Below are 19267 nucleotides of genomic sequence, written 5' to 3' on the forward strand. Positions count from 1 at the left end.
TTCTTTATTTAATAAGTAACTACCAACTTGAATTCGGACAGGTAATAACAGTCCTCGAATGGTAATAAGGTGTTTGCTGTTTGCCAGAATTCGGGCAAAACTTGCCACCACATGGGTGGCAACGACATAGTTACCAAACACCGATGAATTACGCCCCACATAAACTTCGGCCGGTTAATTATTGCAAAGCGGGCCGACACTTTTATATGAAAATGAACAACATTGTCGATGGTTTATTAAAAGACCAAGTGCACGTGTGGTCACTCTGGATAATTCTTAGCTTTAAGAGCCGGAAAAAATCAAAAACAGAAGTCGAACCAAAGGTAAACTGCACGTGCCCGAGCTGCGTGCTCGAGTAAATTAGATTTTTATGCAATTTTTATTGCACGACGCGATTCGAAGCGCGTATTGCACGACGACTGCAAGATGGAAAGGCATTAAAAATAATTGGAGGGCTTGTGTTGCAATTTCGACACAAAGAACTGCTGAACAATTAAGGGTGTATCGAAAACACAAGAACGAACACAAAAGACATTTTTTTCTAATTATTTGTCTCCTCTACTATAGGACATGAATAAAGTTCAAGTAAATAGCAGATACTTGAATAATCACAATAAAAAATGACATGCCTACCAAGCGGACCAAATAGCAAAAGTCGGACTAAAATGTTTTAGGTCAAAAGTTTCAACAAACAGGACTCTGTTCCACCAACGACTTTGCAACTTTGTGTTTTGCACTGTGCAAACACCTTTGCGTTCCACAAACAACAGAATATTTTGCACACTTTGTAAAATATACTTTGTTTACTTTGTTTGATAAACAAAAATTTTTGCAAAGTCCAAAGTTGCAAAAAATGTTGGTGGAACTCGGCCCAGGTAAGTTTACAAACTGTCCAACTAGTTTATAAACTAGCCAAACTTTAACACATTAACCGTATTGTATCGAAAAGATATGATGTGCCTGCAGTTTTATGGGTGTCATTCTTTTTGATCGTCATTGTACCTACTTTGCTACATGGAAAACAAAACAAGCACCAAAAATAAAAGCACTAAATATTCCGAGAATCTTCTTCATATTAGTTCTACATATAGGTTCTGGCAAAAGTATAGTAGGAACAAGCGTTATTTTTAAACAATTCACATTACGAAAGAAAAAATAGTAATAGGTATCATCAAGTCATTAAAAATGTGACCATTTAAAAAAAAAAAAATTTCGAAATTTTTGTACAATGGTACAATGGCGAGCAAAAAATTTCGGACACCTTTGACATTTCGCTGACTTAATCGTGTGTAATTTCCTATCCTTTTTGACAATGAAATAACAAAAGTGCTCGAAATTTTTTGCTCGCCATTGTACCTAATAGAAAATTTTATTTATTCTTGGTCAAAATTTAACGGATTTAAAGCAATTTTAAGTCGTATTGAGTTTAATTCGAAGAATAAAATATTGTATTCAATTCGTTTTCGTGTAAATCGGTTCAATTATTTCACCTCGTGGATGATCAACCATTCACATATCGTTTTCACTCGTGGTTTGATAATCCACTCGTGAAATAAAACGTTCGATTTACACTCGAACTCGTGAAATAAAAAACTATTATTTATTAATTCATTTTTTAAAGACCCTACAACAAATTTTTTTGTTTAAAAATTATGCTTTAAAAATAACTTTAAATACATCAGTAGTAATATTGTTTCTAAACCAGTTTTTTTCATGTAAATTATTAAGGTGGCATTCTGAGGTCATCATGAAGATTCAATTTTCAATAAAAAACGCATTTTCTTTATGTTATTCATCTTGTTAAACAAAATTGTAAAATCTTGCCCATGATGGTTTTACTTTTAGTAAAACCTGATACTTACATTTTTATTCATACATTTTATAGCATTTACTTGCAAAATTGGAAGCAAAAGCTTTTATATACCTAACGTCTATGTTAACATATTGGGCTATACTTTCTAACATAATTAATGAAAGTAACTATTTTAAATCATTTTTAAAAGAAGTCACACTCTGTGAGCAACTTCGGAAAAACTTTTGAAATGACATTTATGTCCTTGAAAATATGACCGGAAGGATTTATTGGTTTTAAGCCAAGGAGTAATTAAAATTTATATTTTTCGCAATGTTTTGATTTTTTTTGATTGAATCTTTATCAGGCTGCAATATTAACGCGTGTTGCTTAAACTTGACATAGCACACACACAGAAAAACTTTAACTAAGTACACTTCACCATGAAAGAAATGATTACTATATTATTTTCTTCTACATAGGATGTTACAATGATTGGTAAAGTCCTCTATTAACCTGTAAATGTTGGAAAATTAATTATTTTTTACAAAAGTCGTAGACACATCGTAATTTGTGTAGATACGTAATAATCCGAAATACAGAATATTTTGGAAATGAGCGACAATACAAACTTATGTTTTTGAAATGTAAGAATAAATTTTATTGTGTTAGTTATTTATTATTTCATTTATTTATTCCATAGTCAAGTATAAAATCCTATTTTATTCTCAGTTTACTTAATGGTAAAACCGAATTTTATATTCTAGAAAAATAAAGTTTACAGCCATCGTTATTGTCTGTTATTGACGTTTTTTTCATTTAAATTTTTGACCTTTTTAATTGTCAAGCAAATTAACTGTCAGTAATTTAATCGAAATAATGTAGGATGGAATACAATTTTGTATTGTCCATGGCGATAAAATTTGCAATTATCTTCACAAGCGTTTCAGAAACCGCTCTCAAAGATAAAATCAAATGTTATCGACTCGTATAATTATTATTTTTATTTGTTCTTTTTTTGATAATAACACGCTCTTTTTAAAAAAATACACCAAACCTAGTAATCCTAGAAAAGTGGACTTTCATCACTTATATTTCGTCTTACAAGATGTTGGTCGTAGTAAAGAGATTTGACATGAAGTAAATACTGCTATATATAGAGAATTTACTCGAAGTAACATTAAACACTTTTTCTAATCAATCATACCACCTATTTTGTGTTGGCAGCACCGAAATTAGGATTCTTTTTCAATTATTTATATTTCTCGTAATGAATTTTTCAACTTATGTCGAGTTTCTTAAATACACCAGTGGTTTGTTCGAGTTTTTCCAAATCCGTTTGGTCCTACATTTCTCGTTTTGGAAAATCGGTGTCACTGGTGCCCCAATTGTGTGTTTTTTGTCTCAACTTCGTGCCGAAGGTGGCGTCTGAGACCCGCACGCTAACGAAGAGCCATTACAGGGCAATTAAGATGATTGCGAGTTGCCAATTATTGTCTGAAATCGTCTCTCGGTCGTCCATATTAAGAGTCGCAGTGCTTTCTCGTAGAATTCCAGTGGGGGCATTAATTGCCGCCGACCGTATTTATATTCACTGTCAAAATGGAAAGGTAATCAGCAGCAACAACTTAATTCAACTCGAGTCATAAATAAGAGATCTAAAGTTCATGTTGTTGTCCGAGTCATTCAATAAAATATCGAAGCGATCGCACACGAGGCTACCGAGACTCCCTTGATAAATAATAAGTGCCAAAGCAGCCCCCGCGTGAGTCTTTTTTCGGTCGGTTTGTCTCGGATTTATGTCCGACGAGGACGCAATTCAAATCGAACGAATAAAACAGCAGTGATTGGACATAAACAATGCCCCACTTGATTAGGGAATAAATACTTGATCCGGATGCAAGGACGTTGGTGGTCCGAGACAATTCAATTAAACGATCGCACAATTTTCAACCCGAGGCAAACACGAATAATTATCCTACGGTAAGGTTCACATAATGAAGAATGCTCTCTTATTTTTTGTTGCTTTCGGTGGTAGGTACTGCTAATATCAAATTACCCAATGGGAGATGTTTACGACTCGAGATGGAGCGCTGAGAGATAATTATTTAAAAAATAAATTACGGAAAGTGGCTACTATAAAGTGGCAGACGGTCGTACGTCATCGAAGGGATTTTATACTTTTCAGAATTATTTCATCTCACGCAGAGAGATGAAAGCTACAAGGACTTATTTTACGACTCGATAGGAGAATAATTTAAACACAAGAATTTTTCAACACTTGGATCACCGAAAAATCGAATTTCAAACGGTTTTATCGGCACGAAACACGTTTTCGGTGAATAACGAATTAATGGTCCAGTAGGACACTTCATAAACGAAACACTTGTTACCACTCAGACCTATTTTTTTTACAAAAGTCCATCTTATCTCTAAACAATATTTTCGCTCAAATAAACGACTGTTGACTCTAAAATTAATTTGCTATCTGATTACGGGTCTAATTGCGTCGAAAAAAGTAATTCCCCGAAATAGAACTAATCGTTTGAGAGTCACTCAAATTAAATAATAGTAGTATAACAATTAATTACCTCATCATCGCTTGTGGTAATCTGATTTTTTAATGTTTTTAATAGGACAATCTCGTGATCTCATTTTTGGCATACAACTCTATTTACTCATTTTTATCTCGCAGCCGTAAAACGCAAAAAACGATGCTTGAGTGATGGTTTTCGATTTTTCGATTGACAGTCGGTTAACCGAAAGTGATCATTTAAGTAGAGCGTGATGATTTATGTTTGTGCTTTAATAGATTTTTTTAGCATAATTTTTTAATTGCCCCCTGATTATTAATTGTGGAGCTTTAATTCGAAATTGATTATACCGTATGGGGTTTATTAATATCCAGATTTTTTTGGCCAAAATTTTATTTGTAGATAAGTATCAGCCGAAGGCAATGCTCAATTATTAGGTGTCTTGGAATAAATTTTCTAATATCTATGTGTGAGGCATTCGGAATAATCTAGTTTTAATAACCCGGATTTGCATACAGCGTGCGCCAGTCCGGGCCTGGACGACACAAAAGCCTTGTGCAATATTTCAAACGGTCAGCTTTTATCCACGCCATTGTCCGATTTTCAACAGAAGCAAAGATTTTTTCTTTTATATTACCTGGATTTATTTGAGATGTTATCGATTTTCGGGGGAAGGTCAATAAAGGACTATAGAAATTTTTACGAAACGTTTTATTTATTCCTAGCCTAGCGACAAGCAAAGTGTGACTTGAAAACTGATTTCGTTGATTTTCGCAGCGATTGGGGCACTTTGGTCCGTTATGCACTTTATTGTTGAAGTGACAGTTGCATTTTTAACCGCAGCGAAATTATTTTCGACTATTTCAATCTGAGCATCCAGATCTAGAATTTTTTCGGTGATACAGTCCAGGAACAACTGGTCTTGACTGGGACTGAGCGGATCCAGGGTCTGACACGCCGATATCGTGTTGTTGGGAATAAGTGCCAGAGTTTTTAAATCATTCTCAGCGCCTGACAACGCGCTAAAATCAGCATTTGCCCAACAAGTCGTGTTGATAGCGTCCGCGGACAGTTGCGCTGCCGCCTTTTCCTGGACGCTCAAACAATTCAAGACAGTGGTTTTGTTAGCTGATTGCTTTTTGGCATCGGCGATGGTTTGCTTCAGGGACGCAATCTGGGTGTTCAGAAACGAGATCGTGCTCAAAGTATCGTTCTTCAAGATGTTTTCAACCACCACAAGTTCCGAATGAATTGTTTTGGCATCTTGGCTAAAATTCGCTGTTTTCTCCGCAAGGATCGGCGTGTACTCGTCTATAATATCTTGGCGGTTGAGACAAAAGTTACCCTAATACAATCAAGACTCAACGATTTGAAAATTTTTAATAACTAGTACCTGGAGGAGGGCCCCGAGAATCACAACTGTAACTAGGTTCAACATTTTGACTGTCACACCTTGGGAAAAAACGCAATTTATATGAGATTTTGAGAGGCTCTTGAGATTAGGAGAAATATTTGCAATTCCTGATAGCACCTTCAATTGCACCGATTTGTTTGAAGAGCTTTCCACTTGTCTCAACAACGCATGATGTGGAATAGTTAACCAGATTTTTGACCCCATTTGTAAACTCTTTCTCAAGGTTTAATAACTGGAATCCGAGATCCTTGATTTTTCCTTCTAGACAGATCCGGAGATTGATTCTTTCGCTTCCGAGAGGGTTCAAATGGGTGCAAGTCAGGACTAGATTTTGGCCGATTTGTCGCAACTTTATGATGTCGTTCCGGACGTCCATAAGGTCACTAAAATTGGCCTCGCAGCTCAAGTAATTGCCAGGCACAATTTTGGCAATTTCGCTGTTCTGGTTGTTGATACAGGCCCGGACTTTAGGGCGCGCTAAAGCTGATTCGATTCGGGCTTGGTTGAGAACACGTCTCAGTTCTTGTAACTTGTTCCCGCTCAAATTTTTCGCATTTGAGATATTATTCCTGATCAGAAGTCGAGTTGAGGCGAGAGTATCGCCTGTACTTTTCAACACTGTGGCGATTTTGGCCCGAATTTCCTTGATCTGTGGCTCCAAATTCGCGACAATTTCCCTCGAAGTGGGACAGGTAATCCCCTGGAAAATAAAGTTTAGCAATGTTTGGCCATAATTAAAACAAATATTTATTTATCTTTTACTTAAATACGACTGTTTCGTGTTGTTGCTCATATGATCAAAATGTTTACCAAAGTGGTGACGCTACTATGCATCGTTTTTGTGCTCAAAGTGAGTATTTTTGAGCTTTTGTTGTATTTGAAACTGATTTTTCAGCAAGCCGATTGTTTGACTCAAAGCGAACTTCAAGCCGAATACCGACCAACACTTTTACGACTTCGTGACGTTGCTAATCTCAAATACCAGGAAGCTACTCGCGAATATGACTCCCTAGTGTCTCAACTGAACTTGTATCTGACCCGAAGCAAAAATAATACACAAACTCAAATCAACAGAATCAAGAATATAGTAACACAAGCGGCGAAAAATGCGACTGGAGTAACAGCTTCGTGTTTGAAAGTGCAACAAAATGATGCCTCTCGTTTGAGCACTTACAGTTTGAATAATTGTAACAGTAATACGAATTTTTCAACTCTTCAAAGAACAAAATCAAAATTTACAACTCTTGCCAATGTTGCCTCTAATTCAGTGAATTATTGTTCCTATCTGAATCCTTTGGACACTCAGATCGAATCGAACGAGAAGTGTTTGGGTGACAAAATCTACGATTTGAATCTGCAGATAAACCGACTCCAGAGGCAATACGAGGAATTGAGCAATAGTACTTTGCATTATAATATCAACTGTCTAACTGATAAAGCTGGCGCTATTCTGAGTCAGATTGGAGTTATCAGCTACGAAATCAATGTTTGTTTCTTCACGCCATAATGGCGAGATAAATGTTACGTCTTAGAAGTTTCCAGTAATTGTGATTATTTCATCAATAAAATAAAAAACACGATTATCTTTGTTTTATTGCAACAGCCTTGAATGCAATTTGATAAGAAATGGGGTCACATGAGAGAAAATGCGTGTCCCGTTTGCACTCCTCTTTTGTATAGCTTTCGTAAGTACTCGAAAAACTCGCCCACATCAGAAATTTTCATTGTTGTAGAGCCATACTCACGATTTTGGATGCAACCCCCACTTGAAATTGCTCAAAAGCCAAATTAGCAAAAAAATAAACAATGCCTTGTACGATTTGTACAGCCTCGAAACTCAAGCTCGAACAAATTTTAAAAACCTCAAACAAACACTAGAGGCAAGTGACTACGACTTCTGCCACGTTGAGGATAAGTTAAGCAAGCTTAGCCAAATTATTGGCAGGTATCAGGAATTTTACGAAAGGGCGAAACCTGGGGATGATTTTAGCCAAATCGATTCTGCTTTCGTCAAGCTAAGAGACGAGATATTCCGAATTAACAACAAATGTAATGACGTAGTTAGGAAAACTTGTGATAATTTTAAACTGTGTTAGTCAGTGTTAAATAAAGAGATGTTGTCTCCAGTTAAGATTTTATTGTTCGTGATTTTTTCCCACCAGGTGAGTTATTTAATTCACTGTTCTTGTTTTGACTTTTGGCTTTCAAGGTTAGCAATGTGCCAATCAATTATTTCGAAGCTTCGCTCGTTTCGATTAAAGCCAATTTGACCAAAAGTCTTGGTGACACGTTCGATGATATTATAATCGTCAAAACAAACACTAGAGCCGTTGCAAGTGAGGCAATACGTTCCGTTGCAAAGTGTCCACAATTTTTGCAAGGTTTTTGTGCTATGGAAAAACAATTTGCAAATTTGGAAAGGATTCGAGATAAGTTTAGCCAACTGTACGACGTTGCCTGTCGTGTTGAGGACCTCTGCCAAAAATTGAACCCTCTGGAGAGTCAAAATTTTGAGAAATGCACAATTGACAAAATTATCGATTTGGATCACCAGACGCGTCTAGTTTCTCAAGAATTTGCAAAAACCAAAAAACAGTTGTTTCAAGATCACGATTTTTGCATTCGTAATTTGTTAAATGGTATTGTGAGTTGTAACCTACCGTAACACAATCACGTGCCATGCAGCACCCTATTGTAACCACCAACACTAAAACTTTCTGCATCTTTGATAAATCTGTACTCGATTAAGGAAATAAATAGAGGAAGGTACGTGAGAACGTGCTGAAACTCTAATCAAGGATCTTTATTTTGTTTTTCTTAATTTACAAAATAGCAGATACACAATTTCTAAAATCGTGGGCAACGGTATCGATGGTTTTGAGTAAACTTTGGGACGCAGCATGGGCACAGTTTTGGGCGTTTTGGGCCGATTCCGCTGTCACTAGATTGATTTCTTCCTGGATTTGTACCACTTGGTTGTTAACACTGTCAATTTCCCCCTGGATGCAGCTCCTCAAAGCCACAGCACTGATGGGATTTTTGGCCAAACAGCCAGTGATCGAATTGGAGAGTTGTTGTTTGAGTCGTCCCAAAAGGCCCAATTTGGCCCTCAAAGTGTTGAGTCCTTCTTGGTTGTTACAAGCGTCCAGTTTGTGGAGATCAAGGGCTCCAAGTGCATCGGTCACAACGTTAACACACTGGGAAATATCGACGGCTTTTTGGGCCGCTTCAGCTTGGGCCTGCTGGACGATATTGTTGAGTTGGTCGATTTGGGTGTAGACGGTTGCTTCAGCCTGGGCGACGATGGTACCAATGATCTTGTGGGTCTCACCGACCAATTTACCACCGTCGTGGATAATCCCATCGATGTTGGTCTTAATGGCGTTGATTCGGGTGGTCATGTCGGCGACGACTTCGTCGATGGTTTCCGCATGGTTGCCCTAAATCACTATTAGAGGTGTTGGCAAAAATTTTGAGATACGTACCTGGACAAGGCAAAAGGCCACGACTAGTGTAACAACAAATTTCGAGTTCATTTTCGTTTCTGTGTGAAGTGTGAAGAGTTGGTCCGCTTTTTATACCCTTTAAGTAACACAACAACTGATAATAAAGATAGAGAAATCCATGTTTGGTTACGCACTTTGGGAAATTTACCTCAAAAAATATTTTTCACGGCTCAGTTGAGTAAATAAGTGGTTGGCCACCCTAAGACCTGGCTCTCGCCGCGTATAAATCTCATATATTGACGTATTAAGTGAGCCCCCATTTGTATAATTATAGAGCTTTAGGCAATTATCGCTTTTGTCAGAATTTATCATTTACATATTGCGTATTAAGTTATTAAAAGACTTTTAGAATCCCATTAGTGTGAATTCGACACACCTGGATTTAATATTCGAAATTCTTACTTCGTGTTATTAATTAGGAGCTTGTAAGGCTCTTCCTTCATTTTTCTTATGCAATCGAGGGCCCAACGGTTGCTCGAAATTGTAAATTTTTAGACACGTGAGAGCTATTTTCCACAAAACCCGGCTTTAAAAGTTAATATTTCGCTAATTCCCTTTAATTATTTAATCCAGAAGCAAATAAACTGTGCGTAAATACAACGCTGGAAGTTTCCACCAATTCGGTTGTTACACAGTCACAAAACATTTTTTTTTTTGACAAAAGAGGATGGCGGTCCCGGTATTGGATTTATTATTTAGAAAAAAAATAATTGTCCACCTTTTATTTATTATAATTAATTGTTTGGACTCGAAGCAGTCACAATGGTGCTTATCTGGTAGCTTGAAAGAAATCTCGATTCGGGTGTCAATAACATTTTACAAGTGCGTTATCAGAATTTGATGATCAATCATTTTAACACGTCGGACAATAATAATAACAGAGTCGCCCGAACGACTTGTCAAGCGAAGAGATTGGGTTTCACGGCGAGAAGTGCGATGGTCTCGCGCTTGTTTTACTTTCCATATTGAGATAATTGTTGTTGGTATTGTTCATTCAAATTAGATTTAAAAAAATCGAGGCGAATGTGGGAATAAAACGTGAAGGGAGCTGTTTTATTTTGATTTCGTGGAAGTGTCGATTTCAAATCGCTGAGCCATTGCGGACAAAGGCCGTTAAAAAGCTAAAAAGCCTATCAACCCTTGTCTTGAGACAAAGCGCTGATTGTGTAAATTCCGGCGTCCATCTGTCCCTAATATCGATAGCCACCCCATCGCTAATCCAGCGGCATTTTGGCGGCACGGCACGCGCACACGTGCACCCTTCGCATTGCTTTGCATGAATAATAATCGGGTGTGTGCACCACCCGTCCAAGGGGGTGGGTCGACATGTGTTCGAATCACAAGTACGACCAGATTTCCGACTAATTATTCACCCTGAATTAGTGTCGTTGACCTAGGACTTGTCAAAATTTTCATGAAATATTACAACGAGAACGAACTACTTGGGAGGTAGACGCGGGTGATAAAAACTTAAATGATTCCTCGTTGAGAAATAATTACAAGGCTCGAGTAATTGCATATTTTGGGCGGTTTTTCAAGGGTTGGCGGGGGTACCTACTTTTAATCTAACGCTTTTTTACGAGTAGGGACCCTCGATTGAAAGAATACTATCATTATAAATGCGAATAACAATAGGTTTAATGGACAATAGATCCGGCACTGTGCACGTGAAATGACAAAGCGTCTAAACCACCCCTAATCCAACAAGTATAACTAGAAACACACATGCAACGATTCACGACTGACGGCACGTTCCGAGGTTCAACCCTCAACTTATGCACCCCTTGGATTTTATTACATACGAAAAAATCCAAATTATGCTCGAGACTAATAAAAAAATCATTTACTTCAATGCATATTTCATTTTATTGACGTGCAAAAAATTCCGTTCAAACAAACAAAATTCCATTATCTTTACTGTTTGATCAAAATATTAATAACTTAATAACTAGAACCGTTTCAGAAAATTCTAGTAATTTTGGCTGTGTAACAAATAAAAACAAAATTTATCTTTGTTGTTTTCGGGTATTGCTTAATGATAACGCAGAAAATGTAGGTGAAATGAAAAACAATAAATTATTCTCTAGTCGAAATTATCTCCCTCCTTTCAATTGTATACACTTCCCGCAAACAAAACAGGAAAAATGTAAGTAATTTTGAATCTAAGTAATATTGCTCCTGAACCTGGCGGTATCAAGGGTCCCAAAATTCCCACAACAGACACAGTAAAAGCAATGCATTTAAATGCACAAAAAACAATTTTAAAAAAAAATTCTTAAATCATTCCAATAGTTTTTACATAAAAAAGATCCTTATGTTTTCAAAGTTAAAGATCAGAAATGAAACAATGTAATAGGAAAGTGGTAAAATTTTGAGTAATTGAATCTTTAGTTTCATACCGATCAAATAAGTACGTATTCTGTATACGGGTTGTTTATTGTCTACATGAAAAATTCAAATGAACTTAACAGTACAAACCCCCAAATCACAAATTTGTATAAAAATCTTTCTAAATTATAAATACATATGTACATACATAGTTTATAGCATTATAGTCCCAAAACTACCGCTGAACAAAACTGAGTTTTTTATACCGTCTGTTAAATAAGTACCTACTAAAAGAATTAATTTCGATGAGAAATGTGTTATACAGCGTGGTCCAGCCCAGCTCTGGTATTCTGTAGCTCAGTTATTGATTAAATGAAAATTTTTGATATTTTGTAGATGTTATTTATACTCTAGGAATATTTTTTAATGGCTTGCTATTATTTTTTTGTGCTCATTATGATTTCTTTTTAATTCTTTACATACTCAAATTTTCTCTCAAATCGGTTTACTGTTAAAAAAATTAAAACTAATAAAAAATACAAACATTGCTTCCTTAATAACATTATGATTCCGTTAAGTGTTGAACAAGGTCTAACAAACTTATTAATTAAGTTTGATTGATCTGAATTACTACAGGCTGTTCACAATTTACTTCATAACTTTTAAAAATTTACAGTTTTTTATTTTGCTTATTTTAAATGGAAATCCTTGTTTATTTTTACATCATATGACGAGGAATTATAAATCGAACATTTTTTCTTGTTTCAACCCTAAGGTAAATCCTAACACATTCGGAGTTATTTGCCAAAAACTTAATTTTTTGATTTTTATTCATTAAATTTGTCGTTAAAATGGTTGATAAAACAAGTCTTTAGCAAGTATCTCCAGTTGGCGTTCTGTTAGGATTTATGTTGTAATAAAAAAAATGTTCATTTTCTAATTCCACATCGAATAAACAGAGGTTTCCATTTAAAATAACCCAAATAAAATGCTACAAAGTTTGAAAGTGAATTGTGAACACCCTTTAGTAACTCAAGTCAATTAAATGTAATTAATAAGTTTGTTAGACATTGTTTAAAACGTACTTACTAATAATGTAATAATGGTATCAAAGAAATACATTTAGAATTTTTTATTAATTTATTAATACTAAAGATTTAAAATCGATTTTTTTATTTTTTTTTAACAGTAATCCTTAAAACAGTTTGAAAAAAAATAAAGGACATGTAAAAAGCTTAAAAGGTATTATAACGACCACAAGAAAACTATAGCATGCCATTAAAAAATATTATTATGACGTCATAGTTTTTTTGGGGCACTCAGTATACAGGATGTTCTTACTAAAATTTGCACCTCCTGAAATCTCTAATCTCGTCCAAGTTTGAAAAAATGCTAAAACAGGTTAATTCTAGTTTAAAAGGGGATCAAATTTTATCTTAGTTTAAAAGTTTTTTTGCAACCCTCGGCGCCCAGAGCTACCCCTTCGAAAAATTTAAATGATGGCAAGATGATTCGAGTGACACATCATTTTGAAGCTGGTTTGATTGTCTATGCAACCATGTACTTTTTTTAATTTAGACCGATTTATTGTTGAGAATCACGAAATTGATTTATGATCAATGATCATTGATATTTTTGAAAATGTTGAACCCTTTCGTTCAAATTTTAACGGATCAACAGATTCAGAAATAATATTTGCGCTAATGTTGTTACTTTAAAATAACAAACCCTCCCTTTTAAAAAATTTAAATAGCAAATACTATGTTTTCCTTCAATTTTTAACGATCTCTTTTAAAGAACATTGACTAAATTGCTGTGAGGGGAAGCAAAAGTAGTTATGAAAAAATAAATCATTTTAACTAATTTTTTAAATGTATTGGTAACATTCCCACCCCCAATTTCCAAAAAATGGTACAATCGATTTTTAAAAACAGTAGGTAGTCTATATTTCTGAGTCTATTCATACCAAAAGACTTCTCCAAAATCTAAGCGAGAGCATTTTAGACAATTTTGAAGATTTTAATGAGACTTAAACTTCAAAATTCTCAACAAATCTTTCAAAATTGAAAAAAGTACACGGTTGCTTAGAGATTAAAACCTAGAATAACACTTTTATAGAAGCGGAACATAATGGTTGGCAATGAATTTCTAGCTGGAGCCATCTAGCCGCATCATCACGTACTAAAAATGGCGCGAATTAAATAATCACGATTACTTTGTATTTTTTAAATTTTTGATGTCAAAACCTTATCAAATACAATTATTATAAAAATTTTCTAATTGTATTTGAAAAGGGGGATGCACAAACAGCACAAACAGAAGAATTTTACCCAACATGACACGATCTAAACACATTTAATATTAAAGATATTTATTAAATCCATTAAGTTTACAAAACTAATAGTCATCACCGCATCGATGATAAAGACATACTTGCAATCAGCCAAACTGGCACCTTATGTTTGCAACTTCTGTCTATGGGAATCTCCTCACAGTGTGACTCACTTGCGGTTCGCTCTCAAAAAACTCACTTTTGGGAAAAACGCACCTATCTATGAAAACCTTCTGGAGCTCATTACTACGTTATATTCTTGGAGATCGTGTTGTTCCTAACCGATAGTAGGCAATAGTCTAACCCAAACACGACACCTTGAACCCCTATCTTAATAAAACTTTGAAAAATTAACGTGATATTATAAAAAATAAACTCAAATTTTGCTGACGTTTGTGAAATTTTTACTTGTCAGCCGCGCATCGGTACCACGTTTTTCTTCAATAATATGAAATTTTAAATCCGCCAATAGGATTTCTTTTTCCCGTAAAACACTAAGGCCATCTATCCGCATCATCAGTAAAACCTATTTCAGTGAGGGTTCGATTTGGCTATATCAGTTCAGGATGCCTGGATTAAAAGCAACTTCAAAATGACAGGTCACTAGATTCTTCATGCCATTTAAATTTTTTGAAGGTGTAGCTCTGAGCTCAAGAGGGATACACAAATAACTTAGAAACTAAGACATAATTTGGTCCCCCTTTAAACTAAAATTGAGCCGTTCCAGCATTTTTTCCAAACTTGTACGAGATTGGACATTTCAGGGGGTGCAAATTTTATTGTGTATTAAAAAATATTTTCTAAAAATGCATCGTAGAGAATAAATAACGTCTACAAAATATTAAAAATCTGATTTTACAATTGACTGCGCTATAGAAGACGGGAGCTGGGCAGGACCACTCTGTAGAAGCTGACTTGCAATTTATTAAAATTTCAAAATATTTATAACTATACCAATTACAAAATAAATCTTACTTACTTAAAACTTTAAATTCTTTATTCAGAATGTATAATTTAAAAACAGGAGGAATTTTATCACGTAAAAATAACTGAAATAACTTGAAAAAGATTTTTATCAAAGTCGGTTATTCGCGTTTCGCTTTCACACGGTGTAAATATAAAAGTTTTTTAATAATTCAGGCAGATTAACAAGTATCAACAAAAAATTTCAAACAAAAGACACAATGAAAAATGCCTTCTCTAAAGCGAATTTAGACACTATTTTTGCATAAAAATAATAAGTATCTCAATTTTCTTACGTTTAGTTTTGCTATCAACTACGAAAAATCGAAAACCGAAAACTTTCCTTAAAAAAAATTCAAAATTTTTGGGTAGATCGGGTTCCAGATTTTTTACTGCAAGTGGCCTTGAATCAACTTAATCCACCTCTGTATAGCAAGTAACTGTTTTTTTTGTGAACATATCCGTAGTTTTAACTTTGATTAAGTAACAAACAAAACCAATATTACTTTTATGTCATAAATAAAATTGGGTCAAATAGGTTTTTTTCTGTCTATTTTGTGCATTTTCCGCACTGTAGACTCACAAAACCTCGAATGCTGGTCTCAGTAGCCCGCTGTGACCGCTGAATCTGTATGGGGGCTCTCGACCAGTCGTTCAAAATCAAGCCGAGTCACAAAAGGCCACTTGAAATTTTTATTCGAGGCGGTCACCATTTGCTCCCTACTCAAACGAGGTCAGAATGATGCCATTTAATTTTCTAATGGGCAATATGAAAATTTCCTCTCGATAAATAAAATTTCGAAAGTGATATCCTGCTGATATCGCCTTCTGATTTTATCTCTTAATTATCCAGTTGTCGTCGTTGATTTTCGCCCCAAGTTTCCAGGTAGTGTTATTTGTAATTAAATAAAATTCCATGTGGTGTTTGTGACAATGCGGATAAAGTATTGTGCCTCAACGTGTGTGGCATCATAGAAAAATGTCGTAAAGATTTTCAACGGTTTTATTAAAAAATTTGATCGCAATTTTTTAATTAAAAACGGTGGTCGTTCATAAGAATAAGTATAAGACAAATTCGGTGAAAGAATTTTAATTCGAGAAAGATGGGAGAAATTGATAAATTCCTTAAATGTCGCGGATTGGATTTCACGAGATATCTTAATCGACCGCAGCTACTGTACGAAACCAAATTACGGATCGGGTTTCCAGTGACATTTTTACAGAAGCCCTAGAAATTTCGATTGTCTGATGACTGATTGAGTCTGCGTTCTCAACGTGAAATCAATATTAAAAAACTTTGGAACACAAACACCCAAATTAGCCGTTTGTTTTCGGTCATCAACTCAAAAATTTGTAAAATTGCATCGAAAATTTAAAGCTTCTGAAAAAAAGTCCCTTTCAAGTTTCCGCGATTTTCCGGGGGCGGTCCCCAAACGGCACAATTTACGACCGACTTTTTGCCATCCGCGTTTCAAAGGTGGTCCCGACGTGAATGATGGCTCGTCCGAGTGTTTAACTCAGTGTTTTACAGACGGTTTTTTCGATTTTTCGAAAAAGATAAAAACTGCAATCGGAATGCGTCCTAATTAAATTAGTGTGTCTCGAGCTCGTAATTAATTGTTCGTTGAATCTAACGTCTTATCGGGCAAAAATCGAAAGTATGACGCAACTGGCCACGTGACGCTTCACCTGTGGTCTGTCCCGAATTTCACCAATTCGGAATTTTCGATTCATTAACGGGAATCTTTTAATTATTAGCATTTTTAACGCATCACAGCACACGAGTTTTGAGACACGTGCATCCAAAACCGGATCGAAAAATCCAAAATTTTCGAAAATGACTTTTCGGCTAATAACAGGTCCCCGGAATTACTTTCGCTGCGCTGATAAGGACCCAATCAGTCGTCCACTACGTGAGATATGAGCGATTACGGCCGGAAAAATTAAAGCACGCGCAAAAATCTTAACGAGACGAACGCAATTCTTTGCGAATAACGGCACCGCAATAATAATAAATAAACTCCGGACTTGGACAGGTCGTAAGTCATTCAGTTTCCGATGAGATAACATCACGATTTTCCTCGATTTCAGTCAACGACTAATGAAATTCACCACTCGGAAGAAAAGAAGAATAAATAACTAGATCGGGTCGAGTTCGGGATTTTTTATGGGCGATAAACGCACGACGGCCGTGTTCTTCGACATAATTAACTCTTGTATACATAATGCTTTGGAGAAATTTCGATAAATTCTTACCGAATTTCCACAATAACGCCAAATCATGGTTTACCGTTTTCTATGCAATTTTACGAGCGGAGTGCGTGCGAAAAACCGACGGTTTTTGCATTAATCAGAATAATTTCAGTTGATTTAAAGGACGACTCGCCAAGAGACTCATCAAACCTGAATTTTAAACCGGGATTTGCATTTAAAAAATTGTCATAAATTTCTGTTTTACAGGGAGTTGATCGACAACCAGTGTCGTAAATAAAAAACAGATGAAAAATTTGCCAACAGGCCGATTTTTCAAACCAACCTGACCTGAGTAACGGCACTCATCATAACACAACCGACTTTCTGTTTTCATATCTGAAAAAGTTGAAGTTAAATTACGCCATAAATTAACGCGTGTATTTAAATGAAAAATAAATTTCCATACGATAAATTACAAAGACAGAGGCGATAGAATATGAAAAAATTTTTTGTGCTTAAATAGATATCTAAAAATTTCTGATATTTATAGGGGAACAAACCAATATTTCACCGATATCTGGGCACATATTTGGGATTCTCATTGGCCGGATTTGAATTTAAAATGCTCGCCTCTTTCGTTAGAAATAAAGGAAAAAATGAATTTGTGGTGAGATCTTGCAGCTGTGCTCGTAAAGAATTTTCAGTCGCTAAATTTATTCATAATGCCCCCGATGATATTTATTGTCCCCCGGGTCTTAATTGCCCCGAAAGCGAAAGTAATCAAAGAGATCGCTTCTCCGAATCGTGAAGGTCTTGAGGGAAAAAAAATCCATAAAATTCCGTTTTTGACACTCGTCATTTTGCATATTAAATGATATGTAAATCGGCTTTTTGAAAAAATTTGCCGGATTCTTTCCCGACCGAAAATATTTTCGGATTTGTTCGCCAGACCGATAAATAAACAAATCATATTCGTAATGAACTCGTCGACTTCTTTACGAGTTTTTAGGAGGATTATGCCAAAAACAACAACGAAACGGAACAATATAGACAGTGATTTTAAATATAAATTGCTTAATAAATACCCATATGCATCTGCTGTTTTTTTGATTCGGCAAGGATGATAAGCCTTGACGTGGATGTATTTTTTGAAATTTTTAAATATTATAATAAGAAAAAGTTTCGACGAAAATAATCCGGAATTTATGGAAATCGACGACACGGGGAAAGTGTCAAAATTCGATGTTTTACTGTTCGTTCTACACCTGACGAAGCAATTTGTCTCGGATGACCCCTAATTAATTTTTATATTTATCGTCGATAATACTCGGGATTAATTAATTCGTGGGAAATCTAGATGCTCATTAATTTTTTCCTCAACACGCCGCTAGAAATGTAAACACTGGACTGAACTCGAGAAAATTATTTATCAATTTTAATTTTATGCACTGTAATAATTAAAATTTGAATTTATGGTTACACCATAAAATGTCTTGTTGTTTCCTCCAGAATTTCGTCTATTTAATAGCTGAAAATTCCGTCCGCCACATCATGCAACCGTGTACTAAAAATGATTATCTCGCTTGGTATTAATGAGAGAAATTCGGTAAAAAGTCCCGTCATCCGTTTATTCCAACTCTTCTAATTAAGATGAAAAATCTGCAGCTACTGGTCGCGCGTTGATTTGGTATGGATCGAGTCCACTTCGGTAATTACAATATTAATTAAATATGTATAAAAATCCGATCGGTATGTATCAAGCATGCGGTTTGGATTTGATATGTAAATTAGTGTTGTAGTCCACGTGCTTCAAATTGGAATAAAATGTAAATCTCCGAAATAAACTCGTCTAATCGAAAAAACGTTTTGGTCACATCCATATATTCCGCTTTTTGCTTTCGTATGTTAAAAGTTGGGTCGTTTGCGCTTCTATTCCACACCAAATAAATCCGGAGATTAACCGGAGATGTCACGTTTGGAAATATCGAAGCTTCAAAAGAAAAACGCTCTGATTAGTATTCATAATGAAACTTATTATGGGCAAGTTTCTCACGCCTTTTACCAACTTAAGTACACTCAAACATGGAACATGTTCACCTTACCATATCATTAATATTCAAACGGAATCGATAATATAAATCTATCCACCGATCGAGATATCCACACCTCAACGAGGCCATTTCACCGCATACAACATCAAAAAGC

At 35.4% G+C, this 19267-nt stretch overlaps 3 protein-coding genes and 1 long non-coding RNA gene across 4 annotated transcripts; 2 read left to right on the top strand and 2 right to left on the bottom strand.

Moving 5' to 3' along the window:
• The first annotated feature begins 3062 nt into the window (after positions 1-3062).
• Positions 3063-5287, top strand: LOC135267064 (uncharacterized). Its single transcript, XR_010335316.1, has 2 exons — positions 3063-3775; positions 3831-5287. It is a non-coding gene; the product is annotated as an uncharacterized LOC135267064 (long non-coding RNA).
• LOC661206 (uncharacterized) lies at positions 5019-8527 on the bottom strand. The gene is made up of 3 exons (XM_971284.5): positions 8401-8527; positions 5720-6440; positions 5019-5671 (listed from the first exon to the last, which is right to left on the bottom strand). The coding sequence occupies exons 1-2, from the start codon at positions 8461-8463 to the stop codon at positions 5826-5828; spliced, it is 678 nt and encodes a 225-aa protein (XP_976377.2). The 5' UTR covers positions 8464-8527; the 3' UTR covers positions 5019-5671; positions 5720-5825.
• LOC661319 (uncharacterized) lies at positions 6445-7321 on the top strand. The gene is made up of 2 exons (XM_971289.4): positions 6445-6590; positions 6636-7321. Exons 1-2 carry the CDS (start codon positions 6534-6536, stop codon positions 7245-7247), a joined length of 669 nt encoding a protein of 222 aa, XP_976382.2. The 5' UTR covers positions 6445-6533; the 3' UTR covers positions 7248-7321.
• Position 8528: 1 nt separating the features above from the next.
• LOC661370 (uncharacterized) lies at positions 8529-9341 on the bottom strand. The gene is made up of 2 exons (XM_971291.4): positions 9226-9341; positions 8529-9180 (listed from the first exon to the last, which is right to left on the bottom strand). The coding sequence occupies exons 1-2, from the start codon at positions 9274-9276 to the stop codon at positions 8563-8565; spliced, it is 669 nt and encodes a 222-aa protein (XP_976384.1). The 5' UTR covers positions 9277-9341; the 3' UTR covers positions 8529-8562.
• Positions 9342-19267: the final 9926 nt, after the last annotated feature.

The sequence above is a fragment of the Tribolium castaneum genome, chromosome 9 (assembly GCF_031307605.1).
Source record: "Tribolium castaneum strain GA2 chromosome 9, icTriCast1.1, whole genome shotgun sequence".
NCBI classification, from domain to species: domain Eukaryota; kingdom Metazoa; phylum Arthropoda; class Insecta; order Coleoptera; family Tenebrionidae; genus Tribolium; species Tribolium castaneum.

Bases quoted from the DNA above. Each gene is read 5' to 3' on its own strand.
- LOC661319 (XM_971289.4), top strand. From the start codon at position 6,534: ATGATCAAAATGTTTACCAAAGTGGTGACGCTACTATGCATCGTTTTT. The intron at 6,591-6,635 runs GTGAGTATTTTT...CTGATTTTTCAG, and splicing joins GCATCGTTTTTGTGCTCAAA to CAAGCCGATTGTTTGACTCA.
- LOC661206 (XM_971284.5), bottom strand. From the start codon at position 8,463: ATGCAGAAAGTTTTAGTGTTGGTGGTTACAATAGGGTGCTGCATGGCA. The intron at 6,441-8,400 runs GTAGGTTACAAC...TTTATTTTCCAG, and splicing joins TGGCACGTGATTGTGTTACG to GGGATTACCTGTCCCACTTC.
- LOC661370 (XM_971291.4), bottom strand. From the start codon at position 9,276: ATGAACTCGAAATTTGTTGTTACACTAGTCGTGGCCTTTTGCCTTGTC. The intron at 9,181-9,225 runs GTACGTATCTCA...ATAGTGATTTAG, and splicing joins TGGCCTTTTGCCTTGTCCAG to GGCAACCATGCGGAAACCAT.